General features: G+C 40.0%; 1 protein-coding gene across 6 annotated transcripts in view; it reads right to left on the minus strand.

The window, feature by feature from the left end:
- Nucleotides 1-16,696, minus strand: part of MCC (MCC regulator of WNT signaling pathway) — a 311,234-nt gene that overhangs the window by 62,520 nt on the left and 232,018 nt on the right. For all 6 annotated transcript variants that reach the window (XM_039544357.1, XM_039544358.1, XM_039544361.1 and 3 more), the window contains 2 exons: nt 10,250-10,413; nt 7,197-7,403 (listed from right to left, as the gene is read on the minus strand). In XM_039544357.1, the coding sequence (XP_039400291.1) occupies nt 7,197-7,403; nt 10,250-10,413 (371 nt within the window). The remainder of the gene's footprint in view (nt 1-7,196; nt 7,404-10,249; nt 10,414-16,696) is intronic.

Below are 16,696 nucleotides of genomic sequence, written 5' to 3' on the forward strand. Positions count from 1 at the left end.
ATTTAACAGGTCAAAGAAAACACTTATTGCGCGGCAGCTATGGACATAGGTTACATTATAAATGCAAACATGCTTTCTAGTGCAACAATTACATAGTGTTCCTGACACGGTCACGTATAATAAATAGACTCCTCCAAGGGGAATTAAATTAATTGTTCTGCATATTAAGTGTGGTATTCAAAAACATATTTTAACAAACATTTAATAAACTTGAATTAATGAAATAGGTAGAAAATTATTTTTTAGTTGTGTGTGTAATCTAGAGTCTGTCTTTGATTTTCTTATGTTGTGTCCTAACCCAAAGGTTAGTTAGTGACTTAGTTGCATTTGGGAGCTAACAGGAGATAAATCTATTAAATTTATATTGAGAAGAGTTTTCTTAGCATTTTCTAAAAAACTAAGTTGATTTGTTTTGTGGAGTGAGTTGTAGGCTTGAGAGAGAAAAATTCAGGGCTTTTCGCCTGTAGAGTCACTGATTTTAATCCAATTCAGGTCAATAAATAACTTAATATTGTCACCACCCATTAGCTTTTATGATGGCTTATGTGAAATGAGTGAATGGTCTCAGTTCCTACCAGAGAGGCTTCCACACGCATACAAAAAAACCCAAAAAAACCACTATATGCAACACCTTTGTTAGAAGTCCCAGCAGAGATGCCCACGACTGAGCTGACGGAATGGCTGAACTATGCTCTCACTCCTAAATCCTTGTCTAAACAAGTTCAGCTCCACAGGTGTTCAGGATATTAGAGGTCCTAGTGTAGACTGGCCATCACAGTCATGTTCAACTCCAAACTGATTAGGGTTACAAACATGGCAATAAAAACACTAGCAGCAATCTAAACTAGGGCTACTGTCAGGGTTCCCTCCCCACTCTGAACTCTAGGGTATAGATGTGGGGACCCGCATGAAAGACCCATTAAGCTTATCTCTACCAGCTTAGGTTAAAAACTTCCCAAGGCACAAATTCTTCCTTGTCCTTGGAACGGTATCACTGCCACCACCAAGTGAGTTAGACAAAGATTTAGGAAAAGGACCATTTGGAGTTCCTGTTTCCCCCAAATATCCCCCCAAGTCCCTTCACCCCCTTTCCTGGGGAGGCTTGAGAGAAAACAAGGCGAGCACAGACCAGATCCTTGGGTTTCTAGGACACTAAAAACCCAATCAGATTCTTAAAAACAGAACTTTATTATAAAGAAAAAAGTAAAAGCAGCACCTCTGTAAAATCAGGATGGAAGGTAATTTTACAGGGTAATAAGATTTAAAAAACAGAAGATTCCCCTCTAGACAAAACTTTAAAGTTACAAAAAAACAGGAATAAACCTTCCTCTTAGCATAGGGAAAATTCACAAGCTAAACCAAAAGATAATCTAATGCATTTCCTTCCTATTACTTACAATTTGTAATCTTAGATGCTTAGTTCAGGCATGGCTTTAGGAGATGTATTTTCTCTGAGTGGTTCCTCGCTGTCCCAGAGAGAACACAAAAGAGAGCACAAAACAAAAACCTCCCCCCACAGATCTGAAAGTATCTTCTCCCCTTATTGGTCCTTTTGGTCAGGTGCCAACCAGGTTATTTGAGCTTCTTAACTCTTTACAGGTAATGGAGAGATTTTATGCTACCCTTCACTGTATGTTTATTACAGCTACCAGTGTTGCTGACCCTTTTAGAGCTGAACCAGTGCCAGCAATAGTGGGAAATTTTCTCTTGCGCACACAGCATCCTAGATGCAATCCTTTCAGGCGAGGGTTGAGATGCGGGCTGGCCTTCGATGTACTTGTCATTTCACAAGCACTAAATTCATGGGGAGCACGATAGCTCAGTGGTTTGAGCATTGGCCTGCTAAACCCAGGGTTGTGAGTTCAATCCTTGAGGGGGCCACTTAGGGAGCTGGGGCAAAAATCAGTGCTTGGTCCTGCTAGTGAAGGCAGGGGGCTGGACTCGATGACCTTTCGAGGTCCCTTCCAGTTCTAGGAGATTGGTACCGGTATATCTCCAATTATTATTACCATACTGTAAAAATATAATTTGCCTTATTTTCTAAATTAATTAATTAAATAAATATTTCTATATTGTTCCCACCAGCTCCCATCCCAGGTCCTTCTCCACTCTGTCTGAATATTCTGACTTCCTTTTGGAATTCCTTTCTGAATTTTCTATACTTTTACTTGCTTTCTTTTTTATGTTCTCATTTTTTCCCTTTTACCTGCCTGCCTCTCTCTCTTCCCCTCAAATTTCTGTGTTCTGGACCGCGACTAGTTCTCCCCCACTTCTCAATCCCTACTCCTTTTCCTCTTGTCCATCCCAAATCTCTCTCCCCTTCCCAAATGTTTCTCCTTAGCCAGTCGGAAGACTTTTTCAGTGCTGAGTGACCTAAATAATTACATATTGTCTGCAAGTTTTGCCATCCCACTGCTCCTGCTTTTGCAGATAATTAGGAAGTATATGGTCCTTGTTCACAAGGCACTTTCATGGCATTTTTGCCATGATGAAAATTGACCATTTAGTCCTATTTTTTGTTTTTGTTTTCTGTCACTTATCTATTTTCTGATCCTTTCACTCCATGACTTCTGAGATTCCTTAATAATGTTTTGTAAGGCACTTCTAGAAATCTTTTTGAAATGTCAAATAAATTAGGTCAGTTGGTTTTTTTATCCATTATTGTGCTGACATGTTAAAGAATTTTAATGGATTTTTGAGGTATAATTTTCCTTTGTAGAACTATGCTGGTTAGACCCTATTATATTAGAATAATTTAAGTTCTATTCATTCTATTTTTAAAACGACCATTTACATTAATTTATCAGATAAGCAAGTAAGGGTATGGCTACACTTACAGTTTGCAGCGCTGGTAGTTTGCAGCGCTGGTCATCCAGCTGTGCAGGGCCAGCGCTGGTGTGTGGCCACATCTGCAGTATTTGCAGCGCTGTTGGGAGTGATGCATTATGGGCAGCTATCCCAGCGTTCAAGTGGCCACAACGTGCTTTTCAAAAGAGGGGGGTGGAGTGGAGTCTAGTGTGACAGGGAGCGGGGGGAAAGAGAGAGGGGATTTTTGGAACCAACACTGTGTGTTTAGCTTCCTGCATTGAAAAATCAGAACATGTTTCTGACCCCTTAGTCTTAACTCTTAATTGCAAACAGCCTGCCTCCAACACGGACTCCCCGCGGTGTACTGTGACAGGGAGCGGGGAAGAGAGAGAGAGAGATTGGAAAAATCACAAAATGTTTGCGAACCCTGCATCCAACGCTGTTTCCCCTGCCTCTCATTTGATCGTTCACAGCCAGGTACAGATAGCTCCTGTTTGCTGTGATCAGTGTTTGTTTTTTTAGATAAGCAGTTCAACGGAGCTCCTCCGTTCTGTTTCATTCACTCTCCCTGCCTGCCTCTCATTTGATTGTTTACAGCCAGGTACAGATGATCACAGCAAACAGGAGCTCTGTTTGTTCGGAGCTCCGATCGGAGCTCGTTCACAACAAAACAAAGAGAGGCTGCATAACAAAACAAAGAGAGTAATTTAGTTAAAAGCATTCTGGGATACACCTTATACCCTGGAGGCCAATCACAGCGCTGGTGTGTGGCCACACTTGATGACCAGCGCTGCAGCACCAGCGCTGGAATCCTTATTCCCCATGCTGAGTGAGGTGTACGGCCAGCGCTGCAGCCCGGGAGTTGCAGCGCTGGAAGTGCCCTGCAGGTGTGGCCACTTACTAATTGCAGCGCTGGTGGAGGCTTTCCAGCGCTGCAAATCGCCAGTGTAGCCATACCCTAAGACTTGGGCCATGTCTACACTACCATGTAGGTCGGCAAAACTTGTCACTTCGGGGTGTGCCCCTCACACAGTTACTGCCCCTGGTTTAATTATGTTGATGGAAGAGTTCTCTTCCGTTAGCACAGAGAAGCTACACCAGAGATCTTACAATGGTGCAGCTGCATTGGTACAGTTGTGCCACTGTAAGGTCTCTAGTGTAGGCAGAGCCTTATTGATCTGTAATTCCCCAGACCTTTAAAAGAGAGATGCAACATTTGCTATCCTCCAATCCTCTGCTGTGATTTTAATTAGAAGTTGCCTATTGTGAGCTGCTCAGCCAATCCATTCTTAAATTCCTTAGCACATTTGGATGCTAAGCATCTAGTCTTCACTGCCCTTTAATTTATCAGTTTGTTCTAGTGCCTCTTCTTTAAACACCTCAACCTCTTATAGTTCCTAAGTTTTATTAACAGAAAATGTAGATCTGGGTTTAGTTATTGCATATGGCCAGGAGGACTGTACTTTCCAAAACCTCCCAAAGGCTGACATAGCAAACAGACATCCTGACTAAGAACATCCTCCAAATAAATTTTATACAACATCATCCTCATGTTGTCCATAGCCGTGGTAGATTTGCACAGCTGAAGGAAAACAGAAAATAAATAATATCTTCATTATACTGAGAAACCAGCAAACACGTTTTTGAACTTTGTCTGTAACTCAAGATGTGGCAATGGTCCTAGTTACAGTGAAAATACTGTGTCAAGTACTCAGTGTGAACAGGGATGAGAACTATTTACACTGCATGGTATATGATTACATGGGAGACAAACATTTTGCAAGAGAAAACAAATGCTCAAACGAGGGCTGTCAAGCGATTAAAAAAATTAATCGTTCGTTGCACTGTTAAACAATAATAGAATACCATTTCTATAAATATTTTTGGATGTTTTCCACATTTTCAAATATATTAATTTCAATTACAACACAGAATACAAAGTGTACAGTGCTCACTTTATATTTTTTATTATAAATATTTGCACTGTAAAAATAAAATAGAATTTTTCAATTCACCTAATACAAGTACTGTTGTGCAATCTCTTTATCATGAAAGTTGAACTTACAAACAGAGTTATGTACAAAAAATAACTGCATTCAAAAATAAAACAATGTAAAACTTGAGAGCCTACAAGTCCAGTCAGTCCTACTCCTTGTTCAGCCAATCGCACTAAAGATTCATATGTCCCTTCATGCTCTAACCACCATTCCAGAGGACATGCGTCCATGCTGATGATGGGTTCTGCTTGATAATGATCCAAAGCAGTGTGGACTGACACATGTTCATTTTCATCATCTGAGTCAGATGTCACCAACAGAAGGTTGATTTTCTTTTTTCGCGGTTTGGGTTCTGTAGTTTCTGCATCAGAGGGTTGCTCTTTTCAGACTTCTGAAAACATGCTCCACACCCTGTCCCTCTCAGATTTTGGAAGGCACTTCAGATTCTTAAACCTTGGGTCAACTGCTGTAGCTATCTTTAGAAATCTCACATTGATATCTTCTTTGCGTTTTGTCAAATCTGCAGTGAAAATATTCTTAAAAACGAACAACATGCTGGGTGATCATCCAAGATTGCTATAACATGAAATATATGTCAGAAAGTGGGTAAAACACAGAGCAGGAGACATACAATTCTCTCCCAAGGAGTTCTGTCACAAATTTAATTAACGCATTTTATTTTTTTTAACAAGAGGAATCAGCATGGAAGCATGCCCTCTGGAATAGTGGCCAAAGTATGAAGGGGTATACGAACATTTAGCATATCTGGCACAATACCTTGAAATATCGGCTACAAAAGTGCCATGTGAACGCCTGTTTTCACTTTCAGGTGACACTGTACATAAGAAGCGAGCAGCATTATCTCCAGTAAATGTAAAGAAACTTGTTTCTCTTAGCGATTGGCTGAACATGAAATAGGACTTAGCAGACTTGTAGGCTCTAAAGTTTTACATGGCTTTGTTTTTGAGTGCAGTTATGTAACAAAAAAATCTACATTTGTAAATTGCACTTTCATGATAATGAGATTGCACTACGGTACTTGTATTAGGTGAATTGAAAAATACTATTTCTTTTATCATTTTTACAGTGCAAACATTTGTAATAAAAAAAATAAAGTAAGTACTTACACTTTATATTATGTGTTGTGATTGAAATTAATATATTTGAAAATGTAGAAAAACATCCAAAATATTTAATAAATTTCAATTGGTATTCTATTGTTTAACAGTGCCATTAAAACGACAATTAATCGCAATAAATTTTTTAAATCACGATTGATTTTTTTGAGTTAATCATGTGAGTTAACTGCGATTAATCGAGAGCCCTAGCTCAAACACAAATTCTGACATACACACATGTGCAATTTTAAACAGAGCACCAGACATAAAGATCTAGTAAGCACCACAACAGATTATAGGTTTAACTGGCCTTAGCAGCAAATAAACTCATTATGTTACAATGGATAGGAAGCTTTGTTGAGTGAGATGATCTAGACTGGAAATGGCAAATGATATAGTCTTATACCATGCTGAAGAGTACTGATCTCTTAAATATGTAGCATTCAAGGAAGAGGTTGCTCTGCTGCCACTAGGTAAAAAACAACATTTTATGAAGAATACAAAGGTCTCTAAATTTTTACCCACATACAACACAAGGCTTGGAAGAAAAATCATACACATTCTTCAAAAACAAAATTATTATTTCACATGCAGATGTTTCATGGAACACTGCTAAATTTCCTAACTTGTCTATTAAGGAGAGGCAGTAAACAATTTAAAAGAATACCAGAGACTGACCATGGATTCTTTAAGCTTTCATCTTTTCTGTAACTTAATTTCCTCTTGTCTTAATTCAATGTCTACATAAAGAACAACAGTTTTGTCTGACATAGCAAACAGCTGGAAAATGGAGACAGGGATAGAGGGCATGGCTGGGACTACTCAAAATTCATTTCACAGAGCATTATTTCCCAGTGACAGGTGTCCTGCTCTTTTACTTTCTCTTAATCACAAATTGAATTCTCATCAAAGACAAAGATCTATTTGTTGTTCACAGGAAAATCCACTAAATGAACATCTGCTTTATCTATAAACAACTTACACATTCTTTCCTGCCCGTGAATACCAGCCTTTCAGTTAACATATATTTTCTGATATGAGGCTTCTGTATATTTTGATGGCTCATCATACAGAAGCGCCTTGCAATTTCTTTCCATTCACTCTGAGCTCTTTACAACTTATATTGCTTCACTTCCAAAAAATGGTGCAAGAAAGTAAGTGCAGGGTGTCAGCTCTCCCCAGTTACAAACCTGTGTGGCCTGAAATGAACTGAAAAGATCCCTGTTACTAGAAAGGCTCTTGTATGTACTCTGTAGAGAGCTGGTAGTCTTACCCTTCTGCGCAATCTGTCCCTTTCTTCCCGGATAGCGTTCATGGTGGCCTTGGTTCTGTTCAGCTCCTCCTCTTTGCTGCACAGCATAGCAGTGAGGCTCTCATTTTCTTCCCTCAGACCAGCCAGCTCCTTTTCCCACCGAGATCTCTCTTCAGATAGGTTTGGATACAGATCCCGTCCCAGCACACCCTCAATCTCCTCTACTGTCTGCAAAAACACAGTCACAATAAGACAGAAAGGAGCAGGAGGGGAGAATATTAAACAGGGCCAATAATACTGCACTGCCACCACATAAGGATGTAAGGGGAGCTATACCATTACACACATGCATACAAGCAACGCACACGCGCACACACAATGTACTTCTTTTGTTTGAAGTTTAATGAAGGCTGTTTTCATTATTATAGTTTGTAACCTTTCTACTCTTCAGCACCATGAGTACCTGGGCAGACAATGGGTGCTTTATAAATAAAAGTTCACCTCACGGAGATATACACAAACAGCAGCATGCAGTTGGCATTTATACAGCACCTTTCCTCAGATGGCCTCAAAGTATAACACATTCACTATGCCTCACCATGAGTAAGTTGTGCCTCTTTTGCAGATGACTTAACTGAGACACACAGGGTATATCTGCACTGCTGCTGGGAATGTGTCCCCCCAACACAGGTAGACAGACATGAGAGTTTGAGCCAGCGTAGAGGGGGTAGCTCATGCTAGCCACCTGAATACGTACCTACTGGGTCCAGGCAGGTTTGTACTCAGGCACTTAGCCTGACTCGCCATCTGTGCTACACTGCTATTTTTAGCATGTTTGTTCAAGCAGAGCTAGTGCTTGTCTGTCTACTTGTGTTGGAAAGCACCCTCCCAGCTGAAGTGAAGATGTACTCACAGTGCCAGGTTGTGCCTGACTCTTGAATGGGTGTGTAGGGCTGGGGAGGGCGCAAGGAATCCTTCCTCACATACTAGCATGACAGGGACAAGTGCAGTCCCACATTTGGGAGAGCACAAGGATGGTTCTTTACGTGGGTCCCCAGGGACATGTGTTTCCCCCAAGGGCACAAGGAGATATGGGGAGCGGAAGTAGCCATGGCCAGGCACACTGTGTGTGTGGGGGTGGGATGGGTACACTATGCCTTAGGACGGTGCAGCCTAGACATTTCTTCTGTGTACCTGGGACCTCAGCAAAGAACTGGGATTCTCTGATGCACAATCCCTTCCAGAGCTTCCGCTCTGCAAGGTGGTGCAGAGCCATACTAACACAGGCCTGTGCACAAAGAGGTTAAGTCACCTATCCAAGGTTACGCAGCAAGTCTATGGAAGAAGTAGGAACAGAACCTGCATGTTCTGACTATCAATTTCCTCCTGCAAACACTGGACCATATTTCTCCCCCATCTCGTTTATAGTTGGTTTACAGTTGTAAATGTAACAATTCGTACAGTTAGGCTCAAGAGTGAATACCAAATACACACTACTCAGGAGGAGGTTCCTACCCTTTTTCTGATTAGCAATTCCTTGTAAAACCCAGGCAGTACAAAACAAGCTGCTATGCTTCATAAAGAATGAACCCTCCACCTGAATCTACGGGTCTCCAATAATCAGATTCAGAAAACAAGACAGGTTATTTCAAGATCACATACTGTTTCAAGGAGCATTTAACTTTCTCATTGCATGAATGAACTGCATTCTTGAAATGTGAAGAAGAAGAAGAAGAAATAAAATTTGTTAGAGACAGCAAAAAGAAAAACAGGATATTGCTGGATGTTCTCTTGGAGACAATATACAGAAAGCTACTCAAGGAATCAAATGTCATATTTGGAATAAGAAGTTTTGTATTTATAATTAAATCTACTTAACAATTATTTCAGATACAATGAAAACTTCCACCTAGTATTCAGTCTTTGTCAGCATTGCTAATCTATTTTAATGCAGTTTACAGAACATAGTAACTACCACTGCAAGTAAAGGAAGGGAAAGATAAAAAATGAGCCGTAGAAAAGGTAAAAAGATACCAGCCCCCTTTTTCAGTGCTTCCTTTTGGAAAAGCCGCATAATACGTTAAATGCACCCACTCACCTCATTGCTCTGACAGGCATGTTATAATCACCATGTACAAAATTAACCGAATCCAAGTGTCATTCTGCCCTTATGCTCTCACAAGCTGATGTGACCAACATCCATTTGCTAATTAACGTGTCTGCAGTTCTCTGGATGTGGCATGCTTTGCTTCAGCTCTGGTTTGTTAACTAGCACATACATTATTGCAATGAAGAAGAGACTAGAAGGCAATTGTTACATACAGGGAACTATATCTCTGAGGGAACTAATGAATTATTGAGTTTTTCTTCATTCCTGATTATATAGTGTTACAGTTCAGTTTGATAATGCATGCTGATGCATCAAGGATAAATCTGGAATCTAGCCTCACACACTGTAATTAGTCATGTGATCTAATGTTCTGAGCACAAACCTGGATACCAGGAACTCCAATAGCTCCTGTGGCATTCATCACATCATAAATTCTCTGCTGCAGTTTCCTCTTTTCCCTACTTTATAGGGGTGAGGTAAGGAGCTAATGTGCAGAAATATTTACAGCTCTTTCATCTTCAGTTTGTAATTTTTAAATAGCCATTGCTTCCTCTGATAGTTATTATTTACTCTTCTAAATACCTTGACCACTAGTCAGCCTATTCTGTATAAGGTACTTTAAATAAATGACACGTTTATAACTCCAAAGCTAGTCAGGGATTATCTCTGTACCTTACTTTGCGCATCTGTAAAATAAGGATGAGGCTTACCCATATTTGTAAAGTGCTTTGAGATCTATAGATGAAAAGCTCTATACAAGATCTATAGGTAATCTCTGTGTGACTTAGTGCACCCATATGCAAATACAGATATACTACTGTACCTACCTCACAAGACGTTGTGAGGCACAGTAAATCTTTGTGAAGTGCTCTGAGATTCTCAGATGATAGGTATAAATGCAAGGTATTATCATGTATCCCAGTATGCACACAATGCATTTAGTGACTAGTTAATGCTGTTGCACCTTAATAGCTAGATCACAATGTTCGCTGGCAGTGGTGAGTTGTTCAATGTGTCTGTCCACTTCTGCTACAGACAAACTGCAACTGCTCTTCTTCCTCCCGCAGACTACATTCTCCAGCCCCGTCAGCACTCTCTGCAGTTCGGAGTTCAAGTCACTGCAGTTATCTATGAAACAGAAAGAACATGTTAGACATGCACTGGGTGTCGCAAGCTAAAAAACTACCACCATTGAATACTTACCTTCAGCAAGACAGGCTCCACTCCTGTAAAATGGTATATTCCTACAGTCTGACACTGCTCTTCACAAATCTCCAGTCCTGAATACCATCAGCCTATTTGCACAAGTTATTGATTTCTCCTTACAAATCTCTAGGGTTGAATGCCATCAGCCTAAACTCTCAAATTACTCACAATCACACAAATAATCGCCTTGTCCACTTATCTGGAGTGGTCGTTCTTGTTTGAAAAACCTTCTCCGTATTTTAAAGACATCATGTTTTAGCACACTCCCATGTCACTGTCCTGATTTTTTGTTTGTTACTCTTTCCCATTACTGCAGCTTCTCCTTATCTTTGTGCTCAGCAAGAAGACTTTTCCCTCAGAATCAAAATGCTCTTCTGCCCAGTTCACTCAGTGATGATATAATCCAATATCCTCTAAAGGGAAGGACTTTGGGGATTTGTGCTCAAACTACTGCCAAGTGTCCACAAGCTTACACAAAACCCCCAGAGAGACTATTTTACAGAGCTAAAAGTTCAATTTTAAAGCTGTTTCTTCTATGCATGCAACTGAAGAGAAGACTGGAAATACTCGTGGGTCCCCAGTAACAACCCTTGTTCTTGTGAGGCTCCACATCGTGATCACATTCACAAGGTGCTTTAGGATGAAAACATCATCATCATTCTCACAAGGCAAGGGCCAGAGGACCCTTCCCCCCCAGCAGTCTGACTGCACTGGGTTATGGGGTGTCACCCACTCACTCCTCAATTATGTGACAACCAAATGATCCCTGTTATCCTGTGAACTAACTTTACAAATTAATTGCATCACCTCCAACTTACATTCAGTGATAAATATCATCAGTAGTCCCTGATGTGCATCATATGGTTGAACTCATTCTTGGGTTCTGATGCCTCTTGGCTGTATTCACTTATGGGCCATTAATTACCAAGGCATCATGCAATAATCAGTTATTGCATTGTACAACACACAATGGATTTATATATTTCACAACAATGCATTACTTTCACAGGGGTACAAATATTAAAAGAGGTGACATCCATTAAGGTCCTAGGTGGAGCAATACCATAGGAATAACACTGCTCCACCTAGGACCGCATTACAGTCAGACCTTCCAATCAGATATAAAACACATGGCTGGTGTTTTCAAAGGAGCAGAAGGGAGACAGGCATTCAAGTCCCACTGAAATTCAGTGGGAGTTGGGTACCTAACTCCCTTAGTCCACTTTGAAAACCTGAATTTAAAATGAAGGATCACAGAGACTGATTATGAAAGAGTGAGGTGTGAGGGAACAGGGGACTATGACATAGGCGTTGACTCCATGGATGCTCTGGGGGCTGGAGCACCCATGGGGGAAAAACGGTGGGTGGGAAGCCCCCCAACAGCTCCCCGCCCATTCCCCCTAATGCCTCCTGCCCACCAGCGGGCCCCACGGATCAGCACCTTCCCCTCCCTCCCCATGCCTCCCACCCACCGCGAACAGCTGTTTTGTGGCGTGCAGGAGGCAGGGAGGGAGGAGCGAGTAAGCAGTGTGCTCGGAGGACGGGGTGGAACTGGCAGGGAAGAGGCGGGGCAGAGAGGGGGTAGGGGGAAGGAGTGGAGTGGGGGCAGGGCCTGGGATAAAGCCAGGGGTCAAGAACCCCCGGCACTTTGGAAAGTCAGCGCCTGTGGACTACGAAATAAATAACCTTAAGTTCACAACCAAAAACTCATCTATCTCTTCGATTAACACCAGACAAATTGACAAACTTGACCACCTAAGTTACATCCACAGATATGTACAAAAACCAGACAACTGTATGCAATGCAAGGCTTGCAATGTACAAATTTTGTGGCTGTAATTTAGGCAGTCATTTAAAAAAAATGGCCAATTAACGTTTAGGGAGAAATAAAAGCAACCTTAAAACCAAAATACTTATGTCCTTCAATGTGCTAGTGATGTTCTCATTCAGTTACACAGGCTTCACATAGAATTTTAAATCAAGTTCAAGGTCTCAGTTCTTATCTTTAAGGTGGCTCCATGGCCTAGGCCCAGACTATTTAAATGACCACCTAAAGCCCTGGGAGAACACCATGGTCGACAACTATGCTCCTCTGGCACAATGGGTAACATATGGGTGAAGCTTGTCTGTATCGATGATGAGCACAATATAAGAACCCATATAGAACAGAATAGAATTCAAGACACAGACTCAATACTGTTGTTATCTAAAAATCCAAAAGGTAGCATTTGTTCCTTTGAGTTTAAATGACAGTGGCAGCAATCATGTGCCCTTGCCTTTATGCAGTATTTCCAGCTTTGCACAGGGAGATAAACAAAAGTGTTCAAAAATTCTCTTTGTGTAGGAATAGGATTGCAAAAAAAATGCAGCCCTGGAATGAATGTGAAATTAGTGCAGGCAAAAGGGAATTCATGTTAAAAACAAACCTATCAACATATCAATGTAATGACAAATATGGATGGCCAAAGCAGGGTCTGATCCTGCAACCTGTGTGCACGTAAATCTCCTACTGAAGTTGTATGTGTATGAACTTCCCACAAACTCAGCTCACCACCAAAACAATTAATATGCTTTAGCATTAATAATCTGCCAAATAAGTTTATTTATTAATAAAATTCATCTCTGAGTCACAGATGCACCATCAAGAATGTTTAATTATAAAATCTACTTGTTTTGCTTGTGCTTCTGAAACTCAATAATGCCTGTATATACATTGTCTCATTTTACAAAATATTTCCTTCACAAGGCAAGACCTTATATGCTAAATTCTAGCCCTGAAGGAATGTTTCTCCCATTTATAACAATGTCAGAAACCCATATTTCAAAGGGAAGCTAGCATAAACCCACTCACAGGATTTACAAGATACAGCAGAGAAATTAATAATTTTATCTCTTGATGTTTTTGTTGCCGACAGCAGAAGAGCAGCATATCTAAAAGCATTAGTGTATCATGACACATTGATGTAGTTGGCATGTCAATAAGCTTGCTGCATTAGTACAGTATGCAGTGCCCTGTTATTATTAGGTCATGGTGATTTAGCCTGATGTGCATAACTAACGCAAGGGTTTATTTTTAAAGAGATATTAAAACTGAAATAAACAAAGGACAGAAGGATGCTTGTGTTGGGGAGTAGGAGGAATACCTTATAAGCTTACTATGAAAATTAGTAGTTTTGTGCAGCAATATTTTGTATTTCTACATTTGCCTGCAGTGCTGGAAATGTAAATGTCTCATCCTTGCATTAAGGTATAAAAAACAGATCACTGTCCAGGATCAATGAAGTGGTAAAAGTAAGGAAATAACTAATATTGAAAAGTAAATTGGATTGTGAAAATTCTTTCAATCTGATTAATCTAAAGTATTATTAGTAACACAGGTAAAGAATATAGGCCAAACTTTTCAAATTTGGGCAACTAAACGTAGGCAACTAAATCCATATTTAGACATTAGGCACCCGAATTTGAAAAGTTTGCCTATTGTTTTTAAAATATAGACTTCTTCTACTAATATGTCTTTACTTCACAGAGTTATTAAAGATTTTATAGCACTTTGAAATCCTTGGATAAGAGATACTTCACATGAATTACATTGTTATTACTGTGACAGTATTCCTTCAATTGGTAGTTGAAATGTGAGGCTGTTTTATAGTCACTCTTGTATTTGTGATCAGCTACCTTATTTCTGAAGCTAGAGTAATTAATTCAGCTTGAGATGTAAAATGACATACAACAACCTGTTTATTCCTCATGGCTGTTTACAGAAGCCAAGTATTTTCTATGTTATTAAATTTGAACTCAGGACAGTGATTACTATGCCCAAAGGTCAGATTACTCTCGGTGCGATTCTGCTCTAAGGTATTTGTCTGGAAACGTTATTACTAATGAAATGCATACGCCTGGTACACTGAAAACATTTTTTTTAAATAGTTTACCACACGTAGAGAAGCAAATACTGCACATTGACAGTCACAAGCTCATGGAGAATTTCAGGCTTCCAAATGTAGCAACAAGAATTAAAAGATTGCTGTTTTAATGATTTCCTATAATGGTGCTTATGTATGGTACATCTCATTCACACACAGATGCAATTTACTTAATAGACAAATGGCAGAGGGAAGGGAGAAAGTGCTATGTATTTATTTAATATACAATATATTTGAGTTTCAGCGATGAGGCGAAACGCAAGAGAAATAATCTTTTAAAAGAGATCATTTGGAAAAGAAATCATAATAAGGATGACCCTTGTGATGTTGCACTCCTTGTGTTTTATGGAAATTTGTTTATAAGTGTGAATATGATGTAACCGGAATATGCTTCATGCAAAAGGTCTCTTGTAAGGTATCATTACAAAGCTTATAATCTACTCAGTGTGTTCATCCTATTTGTATGAATGTATCATTCTTGTATCTGACACTAGAAATATAAAGTATTACTCTGAAGTCCTATTGTAATTATGCAAAATGTGGGCCATTAATGGTGGTTTAAAATCTTGATGGCTCCCATTGACCAGGACAATTGGTTGTAAATGGCTCTGTTTACTTGTAAGCCTTCCTTTGTTCCTGTGAGTCAGGCCAGAAAGAATGGAGGCTTCAGGTCTCACAGGACATGTGACCATGTCACCTGGTACTGGAATCCATCTTAAACCTGGTGCTTTTCCATTTAGAAGGAAGGGGGGAACCCAGAGAGAGACAAAGGATTCCGGCCTTGTGCCAAAGATATAAAAGGGGGTGGAACAGAACAAAGGGGGCTGCCAGTCATGAGAAACCCCCTAGTTACCACCTGAGCTGGAACAAACAAGAATTGTACCAGGGGAAAGGATTGGGCCCAGACTAAGAAGGAGTCTAGTCTGTGAAAGAAGCTTATTGGAACATCTCTGAGGGCGAGATTTACCTGTATTCAGTTTCTTAAATGTATTAGGCTTAGACTTGCGTGTTTTTTTTATTTTGCTTGGTAACTTACTTTATTCTGTCTGTTATTACTTGAAAACACTTAAAACCTAATTTTTATATTTAATAAAATCACTTTTGTTTATTAATTAAGTGATTAATACCTGTGTTATAGAGGGCGGACAATTTATGAGTTTACCCTGTATAAGCTTTATAAAGAGTAAAATGGATTTATTTGGGGTTTGAATCCCATTGGGAACTGGGTGTCTTGTGTGCTGAAGATAGGTAACCTGCTGAGTGGTTTTCAGTTAAAGCCTGCAGCTTTGGGGGCGTGGTTCAGACCTGGGTCTGTGTTGCAGCAGACTAGCATGTCTGGCTCAACAAGGCAGGGTTCTGGAGTCCCAAGCCATCAGGGAAAACAGGCTTAGAGGTAATTTCAGCACATCAGGTGACAGTCCAAAGGGGGTCTCTGTGACTGAACCCATTACAACCCTGATAATACCATTCTTCTAATCTATAGCTCTGATTGGCTGAAATGGTAGCCAGCCTACACTAGAGCACTGATGTACATATAGCACATAATTTCTGCTCTCACTGAGTAAGTAAGAGAGAAAAACACACTCTAAACATAATAAGAATCCCACAATAAAAGAAACTAAACGTTTTAACGCTCAAGACCAGATTGAGTGTTCGTTTACACTCCATAAAATCCTTCTGAAGTCAACATGGTTGTGTAAGTCAGTCCTGACTCTAGTTCTTGGTGTCAAGTTAAACTATCTGACCTCATGTGTTTCACCAAAATACAAAGTTTAAAGACTAAGCCTCGTCTTATTTATTTTTTCAATTAAGAATAAATTCTACTGTGACATTCATCAGTTTAGCACATGAATTATTGAAAATAAAAAAAATCAACCACAAAACCATAACAAACACAGAGTCTTTCTCTATCACTCTCTAAAGAAAAGCCACATGTTCTTTTTGCCCTCAGTTTTCAGTCAGCAACTACAAACTTGTCTTGGGAAAAAACATGTATCGAGGTCTCAACTACTTGGGTCAAATTCATTCCTGGTGTACCTCCACCGAAATTAATCCCCTCCTGTCCATTATTAGCAAGAGTTGGTCACAGACTCCCTGAATTAAGCCTTCCTTTGCAGGAAGGTTTAGAAGACTTGAACAAACTACCACCCCCTTTACTCAGTAAATCTGCATATTTTCTCAGTGGTGGATTAGTCACAGGAATTCAGATACCGACAACCACCCATCTACTGTATAATAGGTGATGTGTCACAGAGTCCTTCTGTGTCTAAGAGGGATCCTCG

Source organism: Mauremys reevesii, linkage group 6 (genome assembly GCF_016161935.1).
Source record: "Mauremys reevesii isolate NIE-2019 linkage group 6, ASM1616193v1, whole genome shotgun sequence".
Lineage (NCBI taxonomy): Eukaryota > Metazoa > Chordata > Testudines > Geoemydidae > Mauremys > Mauremys reevesii.